This window comes from Sitophilus oryzae, unplaced genomic scaffold (genome assembly GCF_002938485.1).
Source record: "Sitophilus oryzae breed Bouriz unplaced genomic scaffold, Soryzae_2.0 scaffold_1590_pilon_pilon, whole genome shotgun sequence".
Classification (NCBI taxonomy): Eukaryota; Metazoa; Arthropoda; class Insecta; order Coleoptera; family Curculionidae; genus Sitophilus; species Sitophilus oryzae.
The window spans coordinates 156,385-179,425 of NW_022146270.1; the positions used below are offsets into that span (position 1 = coordinate 156,385).

The 23,041-nt window shown below is 33.0% G+C and overlaps 1 protein-coding gene across 3 annotated transcripts in view; it reads left to right on the top strand.

The window, feature by feature from the left end:
- The window catches only part of LOC115879936 (titin), a 60,305-nt gene extending 38,019 nt beyond the window's left edge, over window positions 1–22,286 (top strand). The window contains exons 18-31 of one of the 3 annotated variants that reach the window (XM_030897000.1): window positions 4,553–4,784; window positions 5,113–5,451; window positions 5,601–6,827; window positions 6,910–7,113; window positions 7,241–7,401; window positions 7,514–10,453; window positions 12,227–12,783; window positions 12,838–13,194; window positions 13,686–13,933; window positions 14,493–14,732; window positions 15,690–16,031; window positions 19,050–19,153; window positions 19,215–19,395; window positions 20,567–22,286. In XM_030897000.1, the coding sequence (XP_030752860.1) occupies window positions 4,553–4,784; window positions 5,113–5,451; window positions 5,601–6,827; window positions 6,910–7,113; window positions 7,241–7,401; window positions 7,514–10,453; window positions 12,227–12,783; window positions 12,838–13,194; window positions 13,686–13,933; window positions 14,493–14,732; window positions 15,690–16,031; window positions 19,050–19,153; window positions 19,215–19,395; window positions 20,567–20,673 (7,239 nt within the window). In that variant the 3' untranslated portion in view covers window positions 20,674–22,286. Of the gene's footprint in view, window positions 1–4,552; window positions 4,785–5,112; window positions 5,452–5,600; window positions 6,828–6,909; window positions 7,114–7,240; window positions 7,402–7,513; window positions 10,454–12,226; window positions 12,784–12,837; window positions 13,195–13,685; window positions 13,934–14,492; window positions 14,733–15,689; window positions 16,122–19,049; window positions 19,154–19,214; window positions 19,396–20,566 lie in introns of all 3 variants that reach the window. The other 2 variants (XM_030897001.1, XM_030897002.1) reach the window with 2 other exon arrangements.
- The last annotated feature ends 755 nt before the right edge of the window (window positions 22,287–23,041 follow it).

Here is a 23,041-nt window from a genome sequence, read left to right on the forward strand (position 1 = left end):
AGATTTTCGCTCAATATCAGTGATACTCTTCGATTGTGATATTAATTTTTCAAGATGGTGATAGGTAAAACTTATGTAGCAGTCCAGTCAAGTTATATTTTTAATTGTTAATAAATAATCAATACACTCTACAGGGTCAGTCTTAAATAAGTGAAAATATTTTTAGTAGTAGTATGTTAGTATAGAAACACGTCCACGGTTTTTTTTTCGCGATTTTTTTATGTAAAATTTGGAATTTTTTGAAAATTTTGGTAACATAGGTAGCAGATTAAATTTGCAAGAATGAAAACCCAGAAAAGATCCTGTAGCTCTCAAAATTCAAGCACAATTTTTGTTTGAAATTTTCAATGTAAAGTAACTCGGTTATTTTGGGCTTATTTGAAAAACGGTAAAGAGAAAACATGTTTCGTTTATTGAGATCTATACCAGTCGTGAAAATATTTGCTCTTATTTAACGACTGATCCTGATATTAGTTGTAGTATCATTATTTCAATAAATTACTGATACTTTTCTTTGCATTAAGATTCGCAAATATACAAAAGTGGATAGAGAAGATGTATTTAGTACAAAGGGGGTTGAAACTTTTGGTGCTACGACAGCAAAATAAAATACTAATTCACCGCAATACACCAAAACACTTTAATCAGCAGATGATTAAAACTAAAGTTTTTTAATCACCTGAGTTCATCTAAACGAGTTTAATTTTAATCATTTGCACGTTTTGGTGTATTGTGGTGTGTTAATGTTTTATTTTGTAACAGAAGTTGTATCTGAATTATTACTCCATTAATACCACCAGATATAAAATATTCATATTTAATTTTCTTGGAACTTTCCAATAAGGTTAGTAAAGGAAGAGAATCTCATTTAATTTCTACAGGAAATGAGGTTATCTTGAAGTTTCTAAATCATTCTGAAGATTTAGAAACCGCTCTCATTTAGCACTTCTGTTATACTAATCAATTAAACAGATTAAATTTTTTTATGTTTCTTTATAAGAAATATTGAGGTTTTAGTTCAACTTTATGTAAAAATAACAAGTGATACATGTTTCGCCTGAAATTTTATTATTAGACGTATTGTTGTGTTTTTGGCTGAGGCATATAGATGCAGTGCTGGCCTTTTAAATATATATAGGAATCTCGGAAACCAGAAGACATACTAAGATGAAGCCTAACAACGTTATGTTTCTTGATATAAAATATCCGATTTAGATAAGATATTCTCAAGACAACTCTGTCCAATACCCTGCTTGTTAGGGTAATAATCTTTAGTATACATTTTTTGGGCAAGTGTCCTACGCCATTGTATTTGGATAGTCATATGCCTCATTCAGAACCTCGAAATTAATGGAATAAATAGTGGTTTCAATTATATTTTATATTTAAGAGTTTACGATCATTCACTGTGTGTAAAAAAATACAATTAAAATTAATAGAATATCCTAGCAACAGGTTGCGGTAGTCAGTTGTATAAATAGAGAAAGCCTAAAATTAGCTTATAAAACAATAAACTTTTCATTCCTAAAGCTACGTTTACATGATGCAAGTTTTGCTTGCGCAAATACTTGTTTGCGAGTAGGTACTTGCAACTGAACATTTTAAAATTGTATGTTTACACTAGTCAAGTTATTGTGCAAGATATACGTTAAGTGTCATACGTTAAGTGATGAATTGCGTACTTTGTTAGAAAAAAATCAAAAAACAAGAGTATGAGTAAAACCATGGATAAATCTGAGGAAAAACTGTTTATTCCAAAACTCTTTCAGAGGCAGCATCGCATAATTTGATTTCTATAGTGTACACTAAGGTGTACTACTCTTCTAACGATCTACAAACATTCGTGCTTTTCGTAAATTGTTAAAAACCTCATAATTTGGTCGTGAGACAACCTGCTTGGGGCCATTCTTTCGTGCAACTGCTACTGCAAGAACTTGACAACGTGTTTACATGTAAAATTTTCGCTCTGCAAGTACTAGCGTGCAAGAAAAGTAGACCGTCGATCAACTTTACTTGCAAAGTAATTTTTCTTGTACAATCAGTTGAGTAATTACTTGAACCACAGTTTACATTAAGCAAGTACTTGCAATCAAGTTCTTGCGCAAGCAAAACTTGCATCGTGTAAACGTAGCTTAACCACAATTTCACTTGACGGATGACAATCAAGGGCCAAAATGACATTACTCGCAAATTTGGAAGTATAATTTTGGAAAAAGTTAAAAGTTTGTTAACTTTTTCCAATAATTGAAAATTATTACTACTAATTTTGGCATTCTGAATGCTTAGATTGAAACTAGAGGAAGAAACTTATATTTTATACTTTATGGGTTCATTCTCCTTAAAATTTCTTATCGGTGTATCATATCTCATCAATGTTTGCTGAACCGTTTTTTTGACACTGAAATCCCATTTTATATAAAGTAACCTTACAAAAATACAAACAAAATCCCGAGACCCAGACTTATTAAAATTATCAAACTGATAATTATTTTTGGCATCTGTCTGCTTATTGGCAATAGCTTGGCTGCTCAAGATATTTTGGTTTAGATTTTTTTTAAAGCCGGTTACCAATAAGATTAAACGATTCAGTGTCTTCATGGGTGTTGTGTAAGGTTTACTAAATAATTTTCTTTAACGAGGGGTTGCTCAATGTTTGTTAAAAACTATGTGTTATGAATAATTAAATAAAGAGTGTTAACATGGCTTGTCGATTGGATGAAACGAATTTCTACTGGGAAGACTTCGCACCATATTTTGGTGTAATAGTTTTTGTTGTTGTGATTCTATTGTATTGGCTAAAGGTAACAAACATATTTTCCTGTTTAATTACTTTTTAGATATACAAATTTTATTTAATATTTAAAGAGTCCACTGTAACTTTTAATACTTAAAATTATACGAAAATAATTTCTTTTATATGAAGGATAAATTTTAAAAACAAACTGCTGGGTGTTATAAGAGAATATATCGTGTATATTTTTAAAACCAAACGAGACAAACAAAACAAAGCTAATGAACTGAAAAGAAATGTATGGCAAATTGTGACTATTTCGGTCCAAACTCATTTTTTTTCGGTTGGCAACATCCATTCGATGTATTTTTAAACCTTCAACTGCAGTTCCTTAACTTTTTTAGTTCTTTTTCTGTATCTCTTATTGTTTAGAATCTGATGTACCTACAATAACTACAATCTATAGAAATAGTCAGTTTGGTTATATATTATTACACCATTTATAATTCAAAAATTACTGAACCGATTTTAGTCATTTTTGATTTGATGGATTTGTTTCCGCCCTGAATAGTAGAATAACTATCAAAATGTTTGAAAAATTCACGGATAAAACATTAATACAGAAAATACATTTTTAATAGTTAATTAGGTTTGGAACTGTACCATATTTCGCAATTGACTAATAATTTGTAATTTGTAATAAGTCAACTGAAAATTGATTGTGGTTCGAAGTTAGCTGGACCAGCTAATACGTAGAATAAAAAATATTAATTAAAGCTTATATTTTTTTCATTAAAATGTATAACGTTTAACATATTCAATAGAAACATTCTTAGAATTATTTTTATGTCTTACAGCTCAGTGCAAAACTATTCGTTTTCTATGAATCAAGATCGACACAGTTTACTTCTTCAAATAAACAGCTGATATTTTGGAATATTTTAAGTACACTTGAACAAAATATATTCTAAAAATAGCAGAATTATTTTGTCTCTATGGAAGATTTTGTCGAAGTTTAAGTTTCAAAAATGAAAAATTCGTTCAATAGTAACGTCTAATTTTCTAAAATTATCCAAATTTTATTTAAAAAGCTTCATTCAGAACCTCGCAATTAGTAGAATAAATTAGTGGTTTCAATTTTATACTTTATACTTAACCATTTACGATTATACACATTGTCTAAAAAATCCAATTAAAATTAATGGAATATCCTGGCAACAGCTTGCGTTAGTTATTTGTAGCCATACAGGGTCTTAAAATAAGTGCAAATATTTTCAGGGCTGGTAGATCTCGATAAAAGAAACATATTTTCTCTTTACCGTTTTTCAAATAAATCTAAAATAACCAAGATGTTTTACTTTGAAAATTAAAAAAAATGATTTTTTGCTAAAATTTTGAGATCCACTGGATCTCTTCTGGATTTCCTTTCTTGTAAATTTAATATACTAATTATCTTATATTATCAACAAAGCCATATTATCAACAAATTTAATTTTTTAACTAAAAACTAAAATAAATCCATTTTAAAACTCACCCTGTATAGAAAGTCTAATAATGAGGTTATATCAAATAGTATAATCTACATATATAAAATGCTAATGTTTATCTGTGTCGTCTCTACTGAAGTAACGACTTGCTCTAGAAAGTTGTTTTTTACTAAAAGATAGCTAATTGGCTCTTCTAAAAACTTTTGTCGCCGGATTTTCTGTTTTTCGTTTAATTAAAAAAAATAAAAAGTATTTTTTCTCCTGATGTCGTGGCGGATGCGCCAGGCTTCAACTAGTAGTATAAAATTTAGTGAAATCTTCTGTTGTATTTCAGCTACAATTCGAAGGTAACAAAGCCACATTAGTCGTTCTCGAAGCATTTCCGAAAGATGCCGGCGTCTACACTGTGAACGCGAAAAACATTGCGGGCGAGAGTTTTTCCACTTGTAATGTGTCAGTGAAAGGCCGTCTACCGAACGAAACTTCCGACAGCGAAATAGCCAGCGACATGGAGCCCATCAAGCCCTCCATTCAGCTACCCCTAGCTAACACAGTAGCTAAAGAAGGTACATAATTATTTACTTTTTGTGGCCATTGCTGTGACTGCTTTTGCAGCGGCGTAAAAGGGTTCTGTGCCTATGAATGGCATTGGTGAGCCTTGTTTGGCTATTTAATTTGCGTTTTCGTTACCCTTGTGACCATTGTGCTCTGGTACCTAGGCTAACGTAATATTGCTACGCTCACTCAGGTATTTACTAACTAAACATTCACACTCAAAAAATATGCAAATGAAACTATCTAATTGTGAAAATAATCCGTTTCTACAAGTGTTAATTTTTTAAGAGTTCTATAAACATTAACACAAATTATACTATATAAACTTTAAAATTTCAGGAAACAGAATTCGATTAGACTGTGTCATTGTCGGTCAACCAGAACCTGAAGTTATTTGGTACCACGATGATCGTCCTGTCAAGGAATCTCCAGATTTCCAGTTGCTCTTCCAAGGAGACCGATGTTCCCTAGTTATCCAAGAAGCTCTCCCTGAAGACGCAGGTGAATACAGGGTAGTCGCCTTAAATTCTGCAGGAGAAGCTTCAAGCAAGTGCATTTTATCGATCGAACCCAAAGAACAAGAAGCCAAACCTGAAGAACCTGGTGGTTCACCTCCTAAGTTTGTTAAATTGTTGACAGATGTATTGGTATCTGAAGGAGATAAAGTTATACTGGAAGGTAAATATAACATTTGTTTCATTGAAGATTATAATTACCTTTGTTGATTATAAATTCTACTTTATTTTACTCACTTTTTTCATAAACTTCATTAATTTTGTAATACTTAATTATTTATAAGTAATGTTTCATTAGTTTTTTCTTCGTAGGAAATGTCGTTGGTGAACCAAAACCAGAACTAAAATGGCTCCTAAACAATCTACCAATAACCGACGCAGATCACTTCAAAACCTCTCTAGACCATGAAGGAAATTTCAAACTCGAAATCGACTCAGTCCGTCCAGAAGACAAAGGAGTATACACCGTCAAAGCATCCAACGTATCCGGAGAAGCAAAATGCTTCTCACAGCTTATAGTTAAATCCTCCAAACTAGCTGAAACGATTAAACCATACGAAGAAGTGAAATCTCCTCCAACTTTCAAAGAACTCTTCAACGACAGAGTAGCTTTTGAATATACTCCAACTAAATTTGAGTGTATAGTTGCAGGCAAACCAACTCCAAAAGTGAGGTGGTTGTTCAATGGTAACCCTATCTCTGGCGAAGGGATCTTAATTTCAACTTCAGGAGATCGTCAAGTTTTAAGCATTTCAAATTTAAAACCAGAGCACCAGGGAACGATTACTTGCGTTGCTGAGAACGAAGTTGGAAAGGCTAGTTGTGCCGCATCTTTAACTGTACAGTCATCAGCAGATATCGCACTCCCTGAACAAGTTTTACCAACTTCAACCACAATAGTTCCATCAGATTTAAAGCAGCAACACATCCAGTCATCTTACTCAGTTAACCGTGAAGTGGTTACTCAATCCTCGACAACTTCCTCAAGTAAAACGATTTCTTCATCAACCCAACTCGCTGAACCTCACATTGAAGAACACAGAACTGTTTCTCAAGAATCAAAAACTTTCAAGCAAGTCAATCAAGATGCACCGCATATCCAAGGCACTCACAAGATCGAGGAATATCACAAAATCGGAAAAGAACCTCCTGTGATTACTGAAAAGACTTACGTATATGGAGATCAAGATGATAGTAGTAAAAAATCTGAGATTAAGAGTACAGAAAGTCAAGTTGTTTCAAGACCAATCAAAAGTGCAAGTACAATTAAATGGATATCTCCAATCACAGGAAAGATAATCGATCAAGGCGTGGATGTTGTTCTTGAAGGGATTCTGGATGCTAGACCTCCACCAACTATTCACTGGACTAAAGATGGAAAGGAATTAACAGAGAGTAACGAGTTGAAAATTAAATATGACAGAAATAAAGTTTGGATTGAAATTAAGAACGCAAACGTTAATAACGGTGGAAGATACTGCTGTAAGGCAGAAAATTCTGCAGGTACTGCTGTATCCACTGCTGATCTAGTTGTCAGAAGTAAGTAAAAATATCATATAAGTACAATCGTATTTGAAATATTATGAACATTGAAAATTAACAAATTAATTTTCTTCTGTAGAAACTATATTTCCTCCAGTTTTCGGAAGACGTCTGCAGGCTCAGGTTATCAAGAAAAACGAACGAATTATTATGGAAGTTGAGGTGACAGGAACTCCTGAACCCACAGTAACATGGTACAAAGATGGAGTACCCCTTAGAGATGCTCTGAGGGATATAAGGGTGAAGTCTTTGGGACAGTCTCATTCTGTTACAATTGACAAAGGTTGGTTTAAATGATTTTGATTTGTACATTATTGTAAAATTAAGATGTTCTTGCAAATATTTTTTGTATAAAAACAAGTCTTATAAAGCGTTTTAGAAAAAAAAAAATAACTCTCTAACCATTTCAGCTGATCTCAAACACAGTGGACGTTATATGGTAAGAGCTACAAATGCCGGAGGTGAAGCACAGAGCATAGCTGACATTGCTGTATATGAACCTACACCAGACACTATGGTAGAGGTCGTTAAAACTGTCATGTTTGAAGACGTGAAAAAACACGAAACGTTGGTAAGAATAACTTCATTTATATTTTTTTATTTTTAATGAAATGTTGTTTTTGTGCCAAATTTTTTTTTGGTAGAAAGCAGATTTAATATATCACTTTTAATTCCTTTCATAGGCTTCTACAGCTGACAAGACGTCATCTACTGTCACAACTGCGGCACCCATAGTGCCAGTTAAAGTTCCCATTAGCAGCGAAATATCTCAATCCTTCACCTCTAAATCGGAGGTAACCTCGAAAAGCGAACAAACCACTTCTCAACAATCTCAAACCTATAAACTTGAACACAAAACTCCCGATATCCCTCTTCCAAAACCCATTGAAAGGAAAGAGACTTCCTATCAGAAACATACAGACTACGAAATATGTCATGAATTAGGACCTGAAGGAAAGCAAGAAATTATAGAGGAAAAAAGAGAAGTTACTGAAGAGGGTGGTATTGAAAGTAGCTCAATTTCGAAAGAATCTTCATTACAGTACTTTGTAAAGAAGATAAAGGAAGGTGAATCTGGACCACCACCTCCAAAAGAAATACCCATTGAACCTATTAAACCCATCAAGCCTGAGATATACCAAAAATTCTCTTCTACTGAATCTCAAGTTAAGAAGGATGTCGAAACATTCGTTATTCCTCCTACACCTTCATTTAGCGAAACAAAATCATACGAGAAAATATCAACTGCACCAGTAACTCAAGAATACAAATCTTATTCGTCCACCAAGGAAGTTAGCAAAGAAACAAAGACACTTCCAATAAGTCAAGAATATAAAAGCTTCTCGTCTACTACTCAAAAGGTTTCTGAACCGATTACTCAGCAATTTAAATCGTTTTCTTCAACGACTCAGAAAGAATCCAAACCTTTTACTCAAGAGTATTCTTCATCCTTCTCTTCAACTCAGCATATTTCAGAACCTCAAGAATATAAAGCTTATTCTTCAGAGGTTACTAAAGAATTTGATTTAAAACCTGAACCTCCTGCTGATATATGTTACTCACCTAAAGCAGACACCAGTAAAAAGTCTGAAAGTGTTTTAACCACGACTCAAAAAGAATACAAACCATTTACTCAAGAATATTCTTCATCGTTTTCATCAACTCAGCATGTGTCAGCTCCTCAGGAGTATAAATCTTTTTCTTCTGAAGTTATTAAAGAGTATGATTTAAAACCTGAACCTCCAGCAGATATATGTTACGCTCCTAAAGTAGAGTCCAGTAAAAAATCAGAAAGTGTTTTCGAAAGAGTGCAGAAAATATCTGAGTGTTCAAAAAGCCTGCCAGCACATGAAGTACCCCAGGGTGGAGTTAGGATTTTCCCACCAACTGTACAAGAAAAACCAGCTCAAGTCTGCGAGAAAAAAGAATTTTCAGAGAAATCATATCAAACATCTTCATCGTACCAAACTTCGTCCTCCTCATACAGTCATCGATACGAATCAACATCATCTCCAGCTTTTAGGCCGAAAACTCCAGAAATACCTTCCACTCAAAAGATTTGGTCCCCGAGACACGAAATACTTGAACGGCCAGCTTCTGTCGCTTCCTCAACTTACTCTATAGAAAAACAGAGTTACAGTCGTCCATTATCTTCTCTATCAGGTATTGCAGAGCCACCTTTAGATGCCTTGCAAATGGAGAAACAGTGGGCTCATAAATTTACTGATGTAGGTCAAACATGGAACCCTCCTCAAGCCCAAGAATCCAAAACAACGAAATCTTGGAGCACGCAAAGCACGTTAGAGAAGAAATGGGCCCCTGTACAAATACAAACTCAGAAAACCGTACACGAGAGCAAGACTTTTTTAGACAAAACTCCAGTTCTAGTACCTCACTATATAGGGGAAGTGACTCGACTGGAGACGACAGTTAGGGACCAAAACTTCGAATCGTTATCTACGTCGAAATCGGAACATATAGTTGAAGAGAGTAATTTGAGACCATCGCAAAGATCTTGGCCTCCGCCTCAACCTGTAAAGGAATATGTTCCTCCACCTCCTAAACCTTATCCAACCATAGAATCGTTATCGATTAGACCTGTTTCAGTTCAGGATATTACTGATGAGGTTATTCTTGAGCCTGGACCTCCCCCAGAAATTGCTTATGCCGAACCACCTAAACAAAGAAGGCGTTCTTATGTTGAAACAGTAGAACAAGAATTAGAGAGGGATTTACAAAGAGAACCCACTAAGGTTCCTCCCTGCGCTGTAAGAACGATCCCTCCACCTCTGCCGCCTAAAAAAGAATTTCCTCAAGCCCCTCCTGTGCCCGCCAGACCATCTAGGCCAGTAGAAATAAAACCAAAGAAACCTCCAAAGGAATTACCTTATATTCCTTTCGAAAAATTCCCTGAACTGGAACCGTTTCCTTTCAAACCCGATCCAGAAAGACCTAGACCACCTAGAACAGGTCCTCCACCTACACCTTCAAAGTTTATCAAAGGAAGATTTACGGATAGTGATTACGAGAGTGATTTTGAAGCTGTGAGGATTCCTCCTAAATGGAGGCCTTCAATGAGTGACACTGAAGAACCACGGTATAGGAGAGTTCAACCGCCCAGATCAACATCTGCAGGCAGGTCAAGGTCGCAAGAGCCTGAACCTTTACCTCCTTCAAGTTTCGAGAAACCTCCCCAATTTCACGGACCACCAAGACCAGAAATAAATTTTGAGGAATATAGAAGAAAGAAGGATGCATCACAGATTAAAAAAATGACGAAACACTTTGAGCAAGTGAGGAGAGAATCTTCTCCTCCCAGGATAAAGCCAGCAAGTCCTCCTACGTATGTTTATCCAGCAGAAAAAAAGCCGGATTCTCCAAAACTGAAGAAAAAAGTGGTTATCGATGGGTATATGGCTGATACAGACGAGCCATTTCAACAAAGAATAGTTAAAACAGAGCATTTCAGAGAAGAGCATACAGAATCCAGGCATAGTTCTCAGTCTAGTCAGAAAATTTTTGAGTCTTCTACCTCAACCCAAAAAGTCGTCGCTCCCAAACCAAGAGTTTCCAAGTTTCCTGTCAAGAAGCATCATCAAACATCGGTTTCTTCAGCTAAGAAGGTTGGCTTCTTGTGTGTGATGCTGTTAAGGATTGTTGCATTGCTATTGCTGTTTTCTTTTATTATTTTTTATTATTCAGTTGCAATTTCCCAATGAATGGCTTTTTAGATTTTTAAGTCACTTGCTTATTTCGAACCAGATTCACGAATGGAATTGTCACGTATTATTAGTTGATGTGAGTTTAGGATGACTTTATTTAATATCATTGTTTTTATAGTGTATAATATCAAGAAGTTTTTAGTTATCTCAGAAGATTTTAATATATTTCTAAGGTTTATTTTAACATACATTATAAATACAATGCTAATACTAAACTTACATCTCACCAATTTCTGATTGACATTAATAAAAATAATCTAAAGAAATCTCACTTAAGCTTCATTCAGAACCATAATTTTTCCACTAATTGTACTTACTTAAAATTTGCGAGTAATATCATTTTGGCCTTTATATAGGGTGTCGCAGAAATAAGTGCAAGTATTTTAAGGGTTTTGTAGATCTCGATAAAAGAAACATATTTTCTCTTGATCGTTTTTCAAATAAGTCCAAAATAACGGAGTTATTTTACTTTGAAAATTTCCAAAAAAAAATATTTTTTGCTAAAATTTCGAGAACCACTGGATATTTTCTGGATTTTCTTTCTTGTAAATTTCATCTACTACCTATGTTGTCATATTATCAAGAAATTATGTTTTTTAACTAGAAACTAAAAAAATTTCCAAACATTTTTTCAAAATATTCCGAATTTTCAAAAAAACATTTTCGCGAAAAAACCTCATAGGCGTGTTTCTGGGGTTGAACTATACTACCAGTTAAAATACTTGCACTTATTTCTGGGACACCCTGTATGTCATCCGTCAATAGAAATTGTGGTTAGAAAAAAAAAGTTGATTGTTTTATAAGCTAATTACCTTCTTTAGTCTTCTTATTCAAAGCTAATTACGTATTATTAGGCTTTCTCAGTGAATACAACTGACTACCGCAAGCTGTTGCTACGATATTTTGTATTTATAAATTAATTGTATTTTTTACACATTGTGAGTGATCGCAAACTCTTAAGTATTGAGTATAATTGAAACCACTAATTTATTCCACTAATTTCGAGGTTCTGAATGAAGCTTTATAGATTCCCACAACATTATATATTGTTTGTCTGTTTCAATAACGAATTAAATTATTAATAACATCAATTTTAATTTTTTTCTGTGTTCTAGTTATCATTTAATTTTTTCTTTGCACGTTGACTGTTATTTCAGTAGTTGCAGGGAACGAGTTGTTAAGATTACCTATCCTAAACATGAGACAAAAATTGTAAAAGTCTTGATCAATCTAGTAAGCCTTTTTTTTCTATCGTTTCTATGAATGTGGTATATAATGATTCAGTATTAATACTGATTTGATGATACTAAACTTAGGGCTTTCATTGTCTTTAATTATTTTAACTTACACAACTTTTCGGAATTTTAGTACTTTCTTCTCAGTATGTAATAATTGGAAATTATTTATTGATTCCTTTTTTTGAAAGATTGTTTTTTACCACATTAATTTAAAAAAATATTAGTATTTCTTCTAGACTAATTTGAGTAGCCACTGAGTCATATGTCTAATAAAATAGAATATTTTTAGTAGTGGCATACCCAGAATATCGTAATAGTATACCCTTATTACAGGCAATTTAATACTTAAGAACTTGTTCCTTGTAGCCTCATATTTATAACCCAAACTATTTAATACGCTTGGTTATTCTAACAAAGGAATGTTCGTCTGTTCCAGGAATTTATAGCAACACCGATCGTAACTAGCCAAACGACAGAACAATTTTCAGAACAGCACCAAAAAGAAACTCACCTGGAATCACTTCCATATCATCCTGAACCTCCAAGACCTAAAAAATCGAAAGGACCACCTCCACCCAGCCCTTCAAAGTTTGTAAAAGGTGAATTTAGAGAGAGCGACTATGAAAGTGACTATGAGGGCAGGATTCCTCCTATCTGGGGTCAACACACTGATAAGTATTACAAGCCTGTACGACCAGTACTGACTCCAAGCCAGCAATACCATCAAGGAGGTAGAACTCCTACACCTCCGACGGAATTCGATAGACCTCCTCTGATTGATGGACCACCAAGACCTAAGTTTGAGCCGATTGAAAAAATTACTCCCGTTCCTAAACCTGTGGTTTGTAAGCCTAAAGCTATGTCAGCTACTTCGGCTGTTACTGATGTAGTGGTAGCTACTCCTGCTGTTCCTAAGAAGACTGTATTTATTCAGCCTGGAAGTCCTCCAGAGATTGGGTATGCTGCTGGACCTAGAAGAACACAATTTTACAGGTACTTTTTGCTAAAAAAAATAATGAAAATATAAAAATCTTGTTATACTTTTAGGTCAACCACTAGTGCTCCATACCAAAACGCAATCCAGACAGAAACATCCAATGTAGTCCATCTAGATGAATCCACGGATACTTGCAAACGGACGATGAGCGTCCAGCAAACCCATAAGGTGATCAAATTCGGAGATCAATATAGAAGACAGGAGCAATCAACCAAGGTAGAACCATTTCCTTATTCGCCTGAACCAGCGCAACCCAGAAGAGCTGCCAGTGTTCCACCACCAGTAACACCTACTAAATTCATCCCTGGAAGTTTTAAAGAAAGCGATTATGAGAGTGAAGTAGAGTCTACACGGATTAGACCACTTTGGACTCCAGGTGGCAGTGATACTGAAGATAGGCATTATAGGTAAAGCTTTTTTTATTTATTTAAAAATTATTCGAGCTTTAATTTTCTTAAGTGAATTTAAGAACAGACAATATATATTTGGTTAGAATTATAGAAAATTGATGAAAAAAATTAATCTTTAAAAATCGAATTGAAAATAGCGTTTGTGGTTATTATAACTATGATGTTTAATATTGATACAAGCAAAAGCTTGGCAAGAGTAAAATTGAGAATTTATGTGATAATAAATTGCAAAAGTTTTTTAAAACTCACTGAAACATGTGATAATGATGGTAATCCTGCAGCAATTCTTGCGGAAGCTCATGAAGCAACTACCAATTTACAGCCAGCGAAGTCTAGAGAACAATATTCCACTAGTGGAATATTGTCCTCTCGCATCTTAAACCATTCATATGAATGAATAAAACACAACTTAAAACTTTACATTACACAATAATTTATTGTTCACGCAGCTTGCAAAAGGTTCATCCAAAGTTTCACAATTTTTTTAGACGAGTTACAGCTCCAAGCGAGTCCAAAAGTTACGACCACAGAGTTAGTTTCCAAGAAAGAGTCCAAACACCCATGGAATTTGACAGAGGTCCTGTCCAATCGACCCATATTAGCAGAACATCAGATTACGTCGATGGAGAAACAAGAAGACATCAATCCTCAAGCTTTAAAAGATCTTCAGAGAGCAGTTCAAATCAAATAATGAAGAGGAGCCATTCTTATGAACCACCAGCAAAACTAAAACCAGGTAATTTGGGAAAAAATTAAAGCTTTATTCAGAACCTCGAGATTAGTGGTTTCAATTAGCGTAGAATATTGTTCCTCTAGTTTCAATGTAAGCATTCAGGACGTCAAAATTAGTGGCAGTAATTTCCAATTAGTAGAAAAAGTAAACAAACTTTTAACATTTTCCACTAATGATATCTTAAAATTTGCGAGTAATGTCATTTTGATCTGCGATTCTCCTCCGTCAAGAGAAATTGTGGTTAGAAATGAAAAGTTTATTATTTTTTAAGCAAATTATTGGTCCTTCTCTATGGATACAAGTGATACAACTGACTCTGGCAAGCTGTTGCTAGGATATTCTGTTAATTTTAATTTTGCTTTTAGGCATTGTGAATGATCGTAAACTAAAAAATATAAAGTGTAATTGAAACCACTAATTTATTCCACTAATTGCGAGGTTCTGAATGAAGTTTTAAGTATAAAGTAATATTGAAACCACTAATTTATTCTACTAACTTTGAGGTTCTAAATAAAGCTTCAATGTAGATTGTTTTATTTATACCTACTTTAATTTTTCGTAGGGACCCCACCTGAATATGGTTATGTGGCAGACCAAAGAATGACAAAATGCACCGCTACTAAGATGGCGTCTCATCACATGGACAGTATGACGAAGGAATTCAAGTCGAAAACGCAGCAATTTGTTCAGGACATTGTGAGCGATGTCAGCAAGAAACAGCAACAGAAACCTATACTGAAAACTGGTACTACTGATGCAGACGCTCAGGTGTACCGGGAAGAGTCTAGGACTGTTGGACATGGTAAGGCTTTTAAGAAAAAAATACCCAAAATATTAACCGGTTTTGTAAAATAAATTACTAACCTTAAAATTTTTGAAAGTTTCACATTATCTATTTTTACCTCCATTTTTATTCATCCTTTTCTTCCACTTGTTTTCATCTCTCAGTTCTATTGCTTCTGCAGCTTCTCTAAGTTCTGACAAGACTCAATGTTAACATCACTTTCGTGATACTCGTTTTTGTTATTATCACTTTCTGATAACCTGTTGGCTATATTTGATTATAAACGAAATTAGAAGAAACAAACGATAAATTCCAAATTGTCAAAAGTTATTATATTTTACTGGTTTTGAATGTGTCAAAACCAAGAGTAAACATTTTTTGTCATTTTTAATACATTTTTCATTTTCAATAGAATGAATATACTTATGTTATAAATCAGGTAAATCGACTTTTACTATGAGTGAAATGTTTATTGTGAGAATTTCGAAAAAAATACTCAAGTCAAGTTTCAAACTACTGCCAAACTATTTCTGGCTGCTCTGCGAATGAAACTATTAAGTACCTTATTTTTCCAACTCTAATCAAGTATGTAAAGGTGTGTTTCACTATACAGTATAAAATACTGTACCTCCTTTTTGTTAATGACGTGATTGTAAATAATAATAAATAGTATTTAAGAAAACGAAATCAGTTTACATTTGATGTGGTCCTTCTGATCGAAACGTATTGAGTAAGTAAAAATAAATAGACAATGGGAGTCTGAAATTCTTTTAGTTTCAATACTGAATCATTGTCTACCATCTTGTCTAAATAGTATTCAAGTTTTAAAGAAAAAATTCGTTGTCATATAAGTACTAATTTTTTGATAAAATTTTTAATTATTACTGACACACTTAAAATTACACCACATAGCATGGTATACAACCCTACTTAAAATTAACTAATTTATTAACACTCTTAACCATAACCTTTTAGGAACAAAACACGTGGATCCAGACACAGGTCTGATCTACTTCAAATACGACTTTGGTTACGAATTCGGCATCATCCTACCAGGAGAAGGAAAGTCTGGTGAAATCCCAGTTCCTAAGAAAACAGTGATAGAACCTCCCAAACGAACGGTGGACATCGAAATGCCGGTGTATCACGAAACCACGACCCATCCAAGCGGCACTTATAACGGTACGAGCACCTACAACCCTCCAACGCCTCAATTCAAGCCGAAAAAGTTCACGAACAAATGGGATCCGACGTCAGAGAGTGAGATGTCAGAGTACGAGGGCGATGCGTCAAAGAAGAAGGCCGGATTAAGTCAAGGTTCGCGATGGGAACCTTCGTCTTGTAGTCCTGTATCGTTGTCGCCTAGTTTGCCCAGCACCTCTCCAGCTTTTAACCATACTTTCGCAGGTACTTGGTGTGCTTCGCTCGCTTTCTAAGGGATTATTGGCTTTCTGCCATTGAATAAAAATACTATAAGCAGATACTATTTTTATATTAGGTTTGTTCCAACACAGCAATGTGTACCGTTCTAGAACGGTAATTATTAGGATCGTCGCTGTCGGATTTGTACGCCTGTGTCAACTTGGACAGTTCTGTTACGGGTTGGAACGGTTTTTGGGCTGAATTTAGAATCAAATTCATAACCTAATTTTATATAGGTGGTGCATTCTCCGCCAGTGCTGCCACCATATGAGAATATTTTAGACAACTCGTACTTACAAATACATGGGTTTAAATAGCGAGAATACGAAAAATGTATTATTTAATTATTCTAAAAGTGTTAGGAAGTGTAATTTGTGAAAATTCTAAAAATAAAAATAAAAAAGTAAATATTTTGATATCTTCAGAAGGTCTAACTTGTATTATAATTTATTATTCCAGTTAAAAAAAACTTCTTAGAAGAGTTCAACTACGGTAACGAGCATAGTTTTAATCACCGGTTTTGCTAGTGGGGCATGATTTGGGCTATTTCGGCTATATCAAAATTTTTTAAAGGTACATAATTATAATTTTAGAAGATGTTCATAAAACATTTAATCACTAGTTGATTAAAAAAAGTATACCAATAATATTGCAAATTATATTTTATCCTCTCATAGTATGTCTTTTTAATTTTTTGATTATGAGCACTTTGTTTACTCACTTGTTTCGTCGAACTGCTTGAATCCATTTTTGTTTTTGATTAAATCGGTGTGGAGAAACTATGAAGCTATAAAATGTTGTTTCGGGAGAGTTGAATATCTGGGAAAGTTGAATTATTGAATTTTATTGCATCTAAAAATGCCCTAATTACTCTCTTTTACGCGTTGACGTTTTTTCGGCACTTTTATTAACATTTGAAATTATCACAACACAACACGACGCGACGCCTAGTTCGAATTCCTCTGTTACATCACACAAACCTCGTATCTGAGTGTTTTATAGTCTCAATAACTGCACTAGCAAAAAACTAAATAACTTAAATATTATGACAAAACCACTATTTCAATATTATTTTAATGCGATCAACATGACGGCGCGGGGGCGTGAAATAGGTAGGGATAATTTCTGATTTTTGCCGTTGAAGCGCTGCGGTCGGAATTTGTTGACATCAACTGAAATGCACAAAGCCTATAGGTTTGATATAAATTTCAAATTTTGTATTTATTTACGGATTATTGAATTTATTTATCTTTTAATTAGGAAATCACCTTTATCACTGTCCTCGTCATCACCTCTCATATTTAGTACAACAATATAAAAATAATTATTTAAAATATGTGTAAAAACGATAAATACCAAATAAAACTTGAGGAATCAGCAAATTAAAAACAGAAAATGGACAAAGAAATAAAAGAAAAACAATCAATAATCAGCTGACGTACAGTCTTAATACGCAGGTCAGTTTTTTGATTCTTACTTCTAGGATGGTATCGCAATCACCGTTCCCAATCCGGTTCACAAACGATTACAATTCTGTTAGAACACAAAAGTTATCGTTTGCTAATCGATTCTCTCGTTGTTGAAACGCATTTTCTCTACTGCGCATAAGCGTAACCGTACCAAGAACGATTCTCTGCTATGTTGGAACAAACCTATTATAAACCAAAATTGTGAATACAAGTTTTTGAAGCAGCTTTTGTCAGATTTTTTAAATTAATAAAACTTTGTTTTTTTTGTTGAGTATATTAATATTTGTTTTTTGAGTATATCACGCTTTTCTGTGTTTACTTTGTATCATTTCTTGATTTTCTTTATTTTATAATTTTCTTGATTTTATGCGAAGCGTATAAATCTGGAAAGATATATCATCAGGATATATTATAGTGAAAATATATAAAAACACGAAAAACAATGGGACAGTTTCCTTGTTTAGTCTTTCTATTCAATGGTTTCCACTAACTTTCTTTCAATATACATATGCTTTAATATAAAGAGAATGGGTGTTATTACCTCAGGCCTCAGTTTCCATTGGAAATTTATAGGGTCTAATTAAAACTTTGTACAGAGTGGCCCAAGGGTAGACCACGTCGGCTGTTGTTCCCGAACTGTTAATGACGGAACTTCTGGAAAAGGATATTTATAGGTAAATAAGCAAGAAAAGTGAATATTGCAATGTGGAAAATTCCGTAGAATATCATTACATTTGATTTTTTTGGAGGAAATTTGAACATTCTTTGGAAATTTTGGAAACAACATGTAGCGACCGTTAACAAAGTTATAACATTACAATTTATGGCTTTACAATAAGTAAGGCAAAAAACACCTTTTCAACACCAAGTGGATTAAAATTGGTTCATCTCAAAAGAGACATTAACATTTGAAAGTAAGAATGCTTAACCTTCCCCGGCCACTTTATTTTTGACAAAAATAGTGACAAAAAAGTGCCCATGTACTTTTTTGAGGAATACGATACTTCTATTTTCAAAATGCTCATATTAGTGAAATTTAAGACAAAATTATTATTTTTGAATATGTGTTGCTTTTACTTTCGATCTTACAAGATAATTTTCTTTGACCGATGTACCTATACGTATTTTTCAAAGCTCTATCATTAACTGTTCTCGAGTAACAGCAGAGTAAAGGATCTCTCTGGATCTCTCTCTCATTGGACCACCGTATATGGACTAAATGGGTGATTGCGCATTAATATTTTATAGTGAGGTATTTCACTTCGTCTTTTCAATATACTTCTAAACGATTTGAAAAAATGCTTTGATTTGTTTTTTTGCTGCGTTTACTTTTTGTGCTTGCATGGATCTTGAAAATATATTGCAAAAATGAAATTCTATGTTTCTGGATATCTAATACTTAATCTGCATAGAAATAAAGCACTATTTTTTTTCAATTATTTAGATGCTGGAATGAGAGCTCAGACGCCTCCAAGTTGTCCCAGTACTCCCGGCAGTACTAAGCTAATCATACAGCCTGGACAGCCGAGAGCTCCCTTATTTATTACGGTAATGCATAATTTTCTTGATACTATAGAAGTAATATTAAACATTTTAATAATTATTGCAGCCATTAAGAGACATAGCCGTTGTTAGTGGCCAAACAGCCAAATTCGAATGCATCGTTCAGTCGGAACCAGCTCCGAATATCCTATGGTCAAAGAATGGAAGGATAATAGCCAACTCCAACGACTATCAGATCCATTATAGGAACGGAGTATGTCGACTGACTATAGCGCAAGCTTATCCAGGTACTGTAATGCAGAAAAGTATTTGTTTTCAATTTTCCAGCTCTATTTTTGGATCAAAATTTTGGCAAACAAAATAAATTAAATTGAATTGAAATATTGTAGAATCTAAATATAAATTTCGAAATTTATAGAACGTGTTTCAAAATGAATTTGATAAGATTTGTTTTTGTAAGAGAGATGGTATTTTTAAACTATTATTTTGATTACAATTATTTTTGTCACTTATTTCCAATAATATAGGGGTATTTTTTCTTTTACAAAAAAAATACTTAAGATGGAATAAACAAAGCAAAAATTTAATATGCAAAGCTTTAATAGGTATACAAATACTTGCAACTGTGGTGTGAAATTATTGATTTATAACTAATTAATACCTAAAACTGACCTACAATATTTCACTTCTCAGTTATTATAAATTATATTGATACAGAACAAATAAACATTATACAGGATGGTCCGAACTGTATTCCGGAAACTTCGACAGCATATTCTGCAGATAAAAATAAGTAAAAAAGTTCGTATAAATGTATGTCTTAAAATGCTTAGTTTCGGTAAACAGGGTGTAGAAATTTCATTTTTATTTCGATTTTTTCCAAATAATTTCTGAAGTAACGTCAATATTTGTATGAAAATTGGTGACTGGGAGTTTTTTGATACGAGAAATTCGATTTTGATGTCAATATGTCTACATGTGTTTTAACTGTTTTGATGAGTAATAACTTTTCGTCCTTACCTGTATAAAATTAATGAGTGAAAACATATACATTTCCGTGACTTTTTACGTAAAAAAATGTCTCTTGGTAAGAATCGCTACGGGCAACCGTTCTCAAGATATTTAGAATGGAAATAGTCGATACATGTCATAAATGGACTAAATAAAAAAAAAAATGATCTTCCGATGTGCAATGCAATGGGCCAGACAGCCCGCACGCTATTCCAGAGAGCATAGTAAAAGATAAATCAAAGAGCCAGCTTTCTTAAAATACTTGTTTTCTCAACATTGCTGGATCTCGTACTAGAAGTCCAGACATAGGTCTTTACCATCTTCATTTAAAGCAAGAATAGCCGATACAGCTTCTGGATTTAAAATTATCTCTGCAAAACAGTTATTTAATTAATAAATGATTTGGGTATGATTTATTTATATACAATTTTTATATATTTTTTTCAGAGGATGCTGGTACTTACAGTTGCACAGCTTCGAACACTGTAGGCACTGCCAACACGACGGCTACTCTTCAAGTACCAGGTGAGAGAAGATCACAGTACTTAAAATAGACAATGGTGCTGGGCCTAATACGTACTTAATCAATATTGTATAAAGTAATAACCAATCTCTGTATCGACTTGAAAAATACGACTATATTTTGATAAACGAATCACTGCCACAGTTTAGCTTTGTGGAGTCTGAATTTCAATATTTTATATCCAAATTACAGTACGATTTTATTGGTGGAAGTATAGACAGGTAAAACACATTTTTTGTGCCTTATAATTATAATGGTTATACCGGTATTATAGGCTGATTTTGCGTTTTCACAGAATATATAAAATACCTAAGTATAAAAATAGGTAACTGATTTTTAAGTAGTTATTTTTTAAGGAATCCGGAGTTATTTTTTTAAAAAGTCCATGTAGAATTTTAATAATAATATTTACTGAATAAAGACTCTCTTATATATCATATATAAGAGAGAAGGTAAATTTTGTTTTGTCATGTTTTTTTCAGGAAAAATGTTAATTTTGACCTGTACTGTCTAAACAACTGTGGTGTTGTCAAATTAAATTTTGACGTATATGATTTTTCAATACTGAGATAAGCTTCATTCAGAACAGCTTGCGGTAATCGGTTGTATCCATAGATAATTAATTACTGTCTAATAATTAGCTTACTGTCTAATCAACATTTTTTTCTAACCACAATTTCTATTGACGGATAATAATCAACAGCTAAAATGTCATTACTAGCAAATTTTGAAGTATTATTAGCGGAAGAAGTTAAACATTTGTTAACTTTTTGTACTAATTGAAAATTAATGCCACTAATTTTGACGGTTTAAATGTTTGTATTGAAATTAGACGAACAAACTTCTACGCTAATTGAAGCCGCTAATTTATTCCACTAGTTTTGAGATTCTAAATGAAGCATTATTATTAATTATGACAGAACCAAATAAATATTATACAGGGTGTGTTTTAAATAAGTGCACATATTTTCAGGGCTGGCAAATCTCGACAAAAAAACATATTTTCTCTTTACTATTTTTCATAAGCATTTAGCGATATAAATCACAACCATTTAGTGATTGAAGAAAACAATATCTTTATTTTAACAAAATAAAAGACGTGCATTTAGCACTTTGAAAAAACTATATCATTAATAAACACCGGTTTTGATTAAAATTCATATTAATTGTTTTTCCAATACTAGATGACTAAAAAGAAAAAACAAACAATACATTAATAAGAGAAAATTAAATTCAATATATTTTTTTAGTGTTATTTACGTTAAATTAGCCTATATAAATAAAACCGTACTGTAGATAAGTGCCTTAATACAATGTGTTCTCAGATAAATAAAAATGTTTTAAGCTTTCTCAATTAGTATTAAGCCAATTTTTCTTCTTTATCAACAAAATGTTACTAAATTTTTTTTGTTGACTGCTTAATTTTTTTTCTTTTTATAAAATTATTAAGTTAATAAGAATCTCGGAGATATCACCCGTATTTATTATTTTAATTAGTGTATTCTATTCTGGTCATTGACGCTTTTTTTATGTACGATATTTAGAATTTTAAGTGTATTGTTTTAAGCTGATGAATGTACTTTTAAGGTTATGTTTTAATTATATTCATATATTTATTGTCTATATTAAAGCTTTTTGCAAGATAATCTTTTGGTAGTTAATTTGCACTGTCCTATTCTCCTTTTTCCTGTAAATAACTTTTTGTCCTTCTGGGGTGTTGGATTATAAAATATAGTGTTTGTACATATCTGAGGTATTCTAGAAGCAAAAATATACTAAACCAACTTAATAAAAATTAATTGGTAAGTGGCTGTTACGGAAAATAAAACAAATAATATTAGGTAATAACAATATTAATAACTAAATTATGTCTATACCTTTGTGGAGGGTTTATTTACTGAACAAATTTGGGATTTTGGTCGCTGGAAAAGAAAAATTCTATAAAATAAAAAAAGTTATTTTTTCTATACACTACCGTGTTGAACCTAAAGGGAAACCAGCTTGTCGGTGGGTATTTACTAGTAAAATAAATTTGATTAACCGACAATAAATGCTTAACGTTTCAGCAGGTATAACTTTTCCCATCGTAAGAAGCAAAAAAAAAATACATCTATTATAAACCAAAAACATTTGTATTGATTTTTAACAAGGTAGCACAACGAAGTATAAAAAAGGCGCTGGGAGCTAAATCTGGTAAACACGGAGGATGGTCAAGCAGTTTAAAAAGTGTAGATAAGTCTGTAAAGAAATTTTCGTCATAACAACCGCAGATTTACATATATTTTTTATAAATACATATACTATATTGTACTTAGTATATACAGTCTTAAATAAGTGATTTGAGTGCAGATATAGTTCAGGGTATACCTACACAAAAGAAATATATTTTCTTGTGGTTG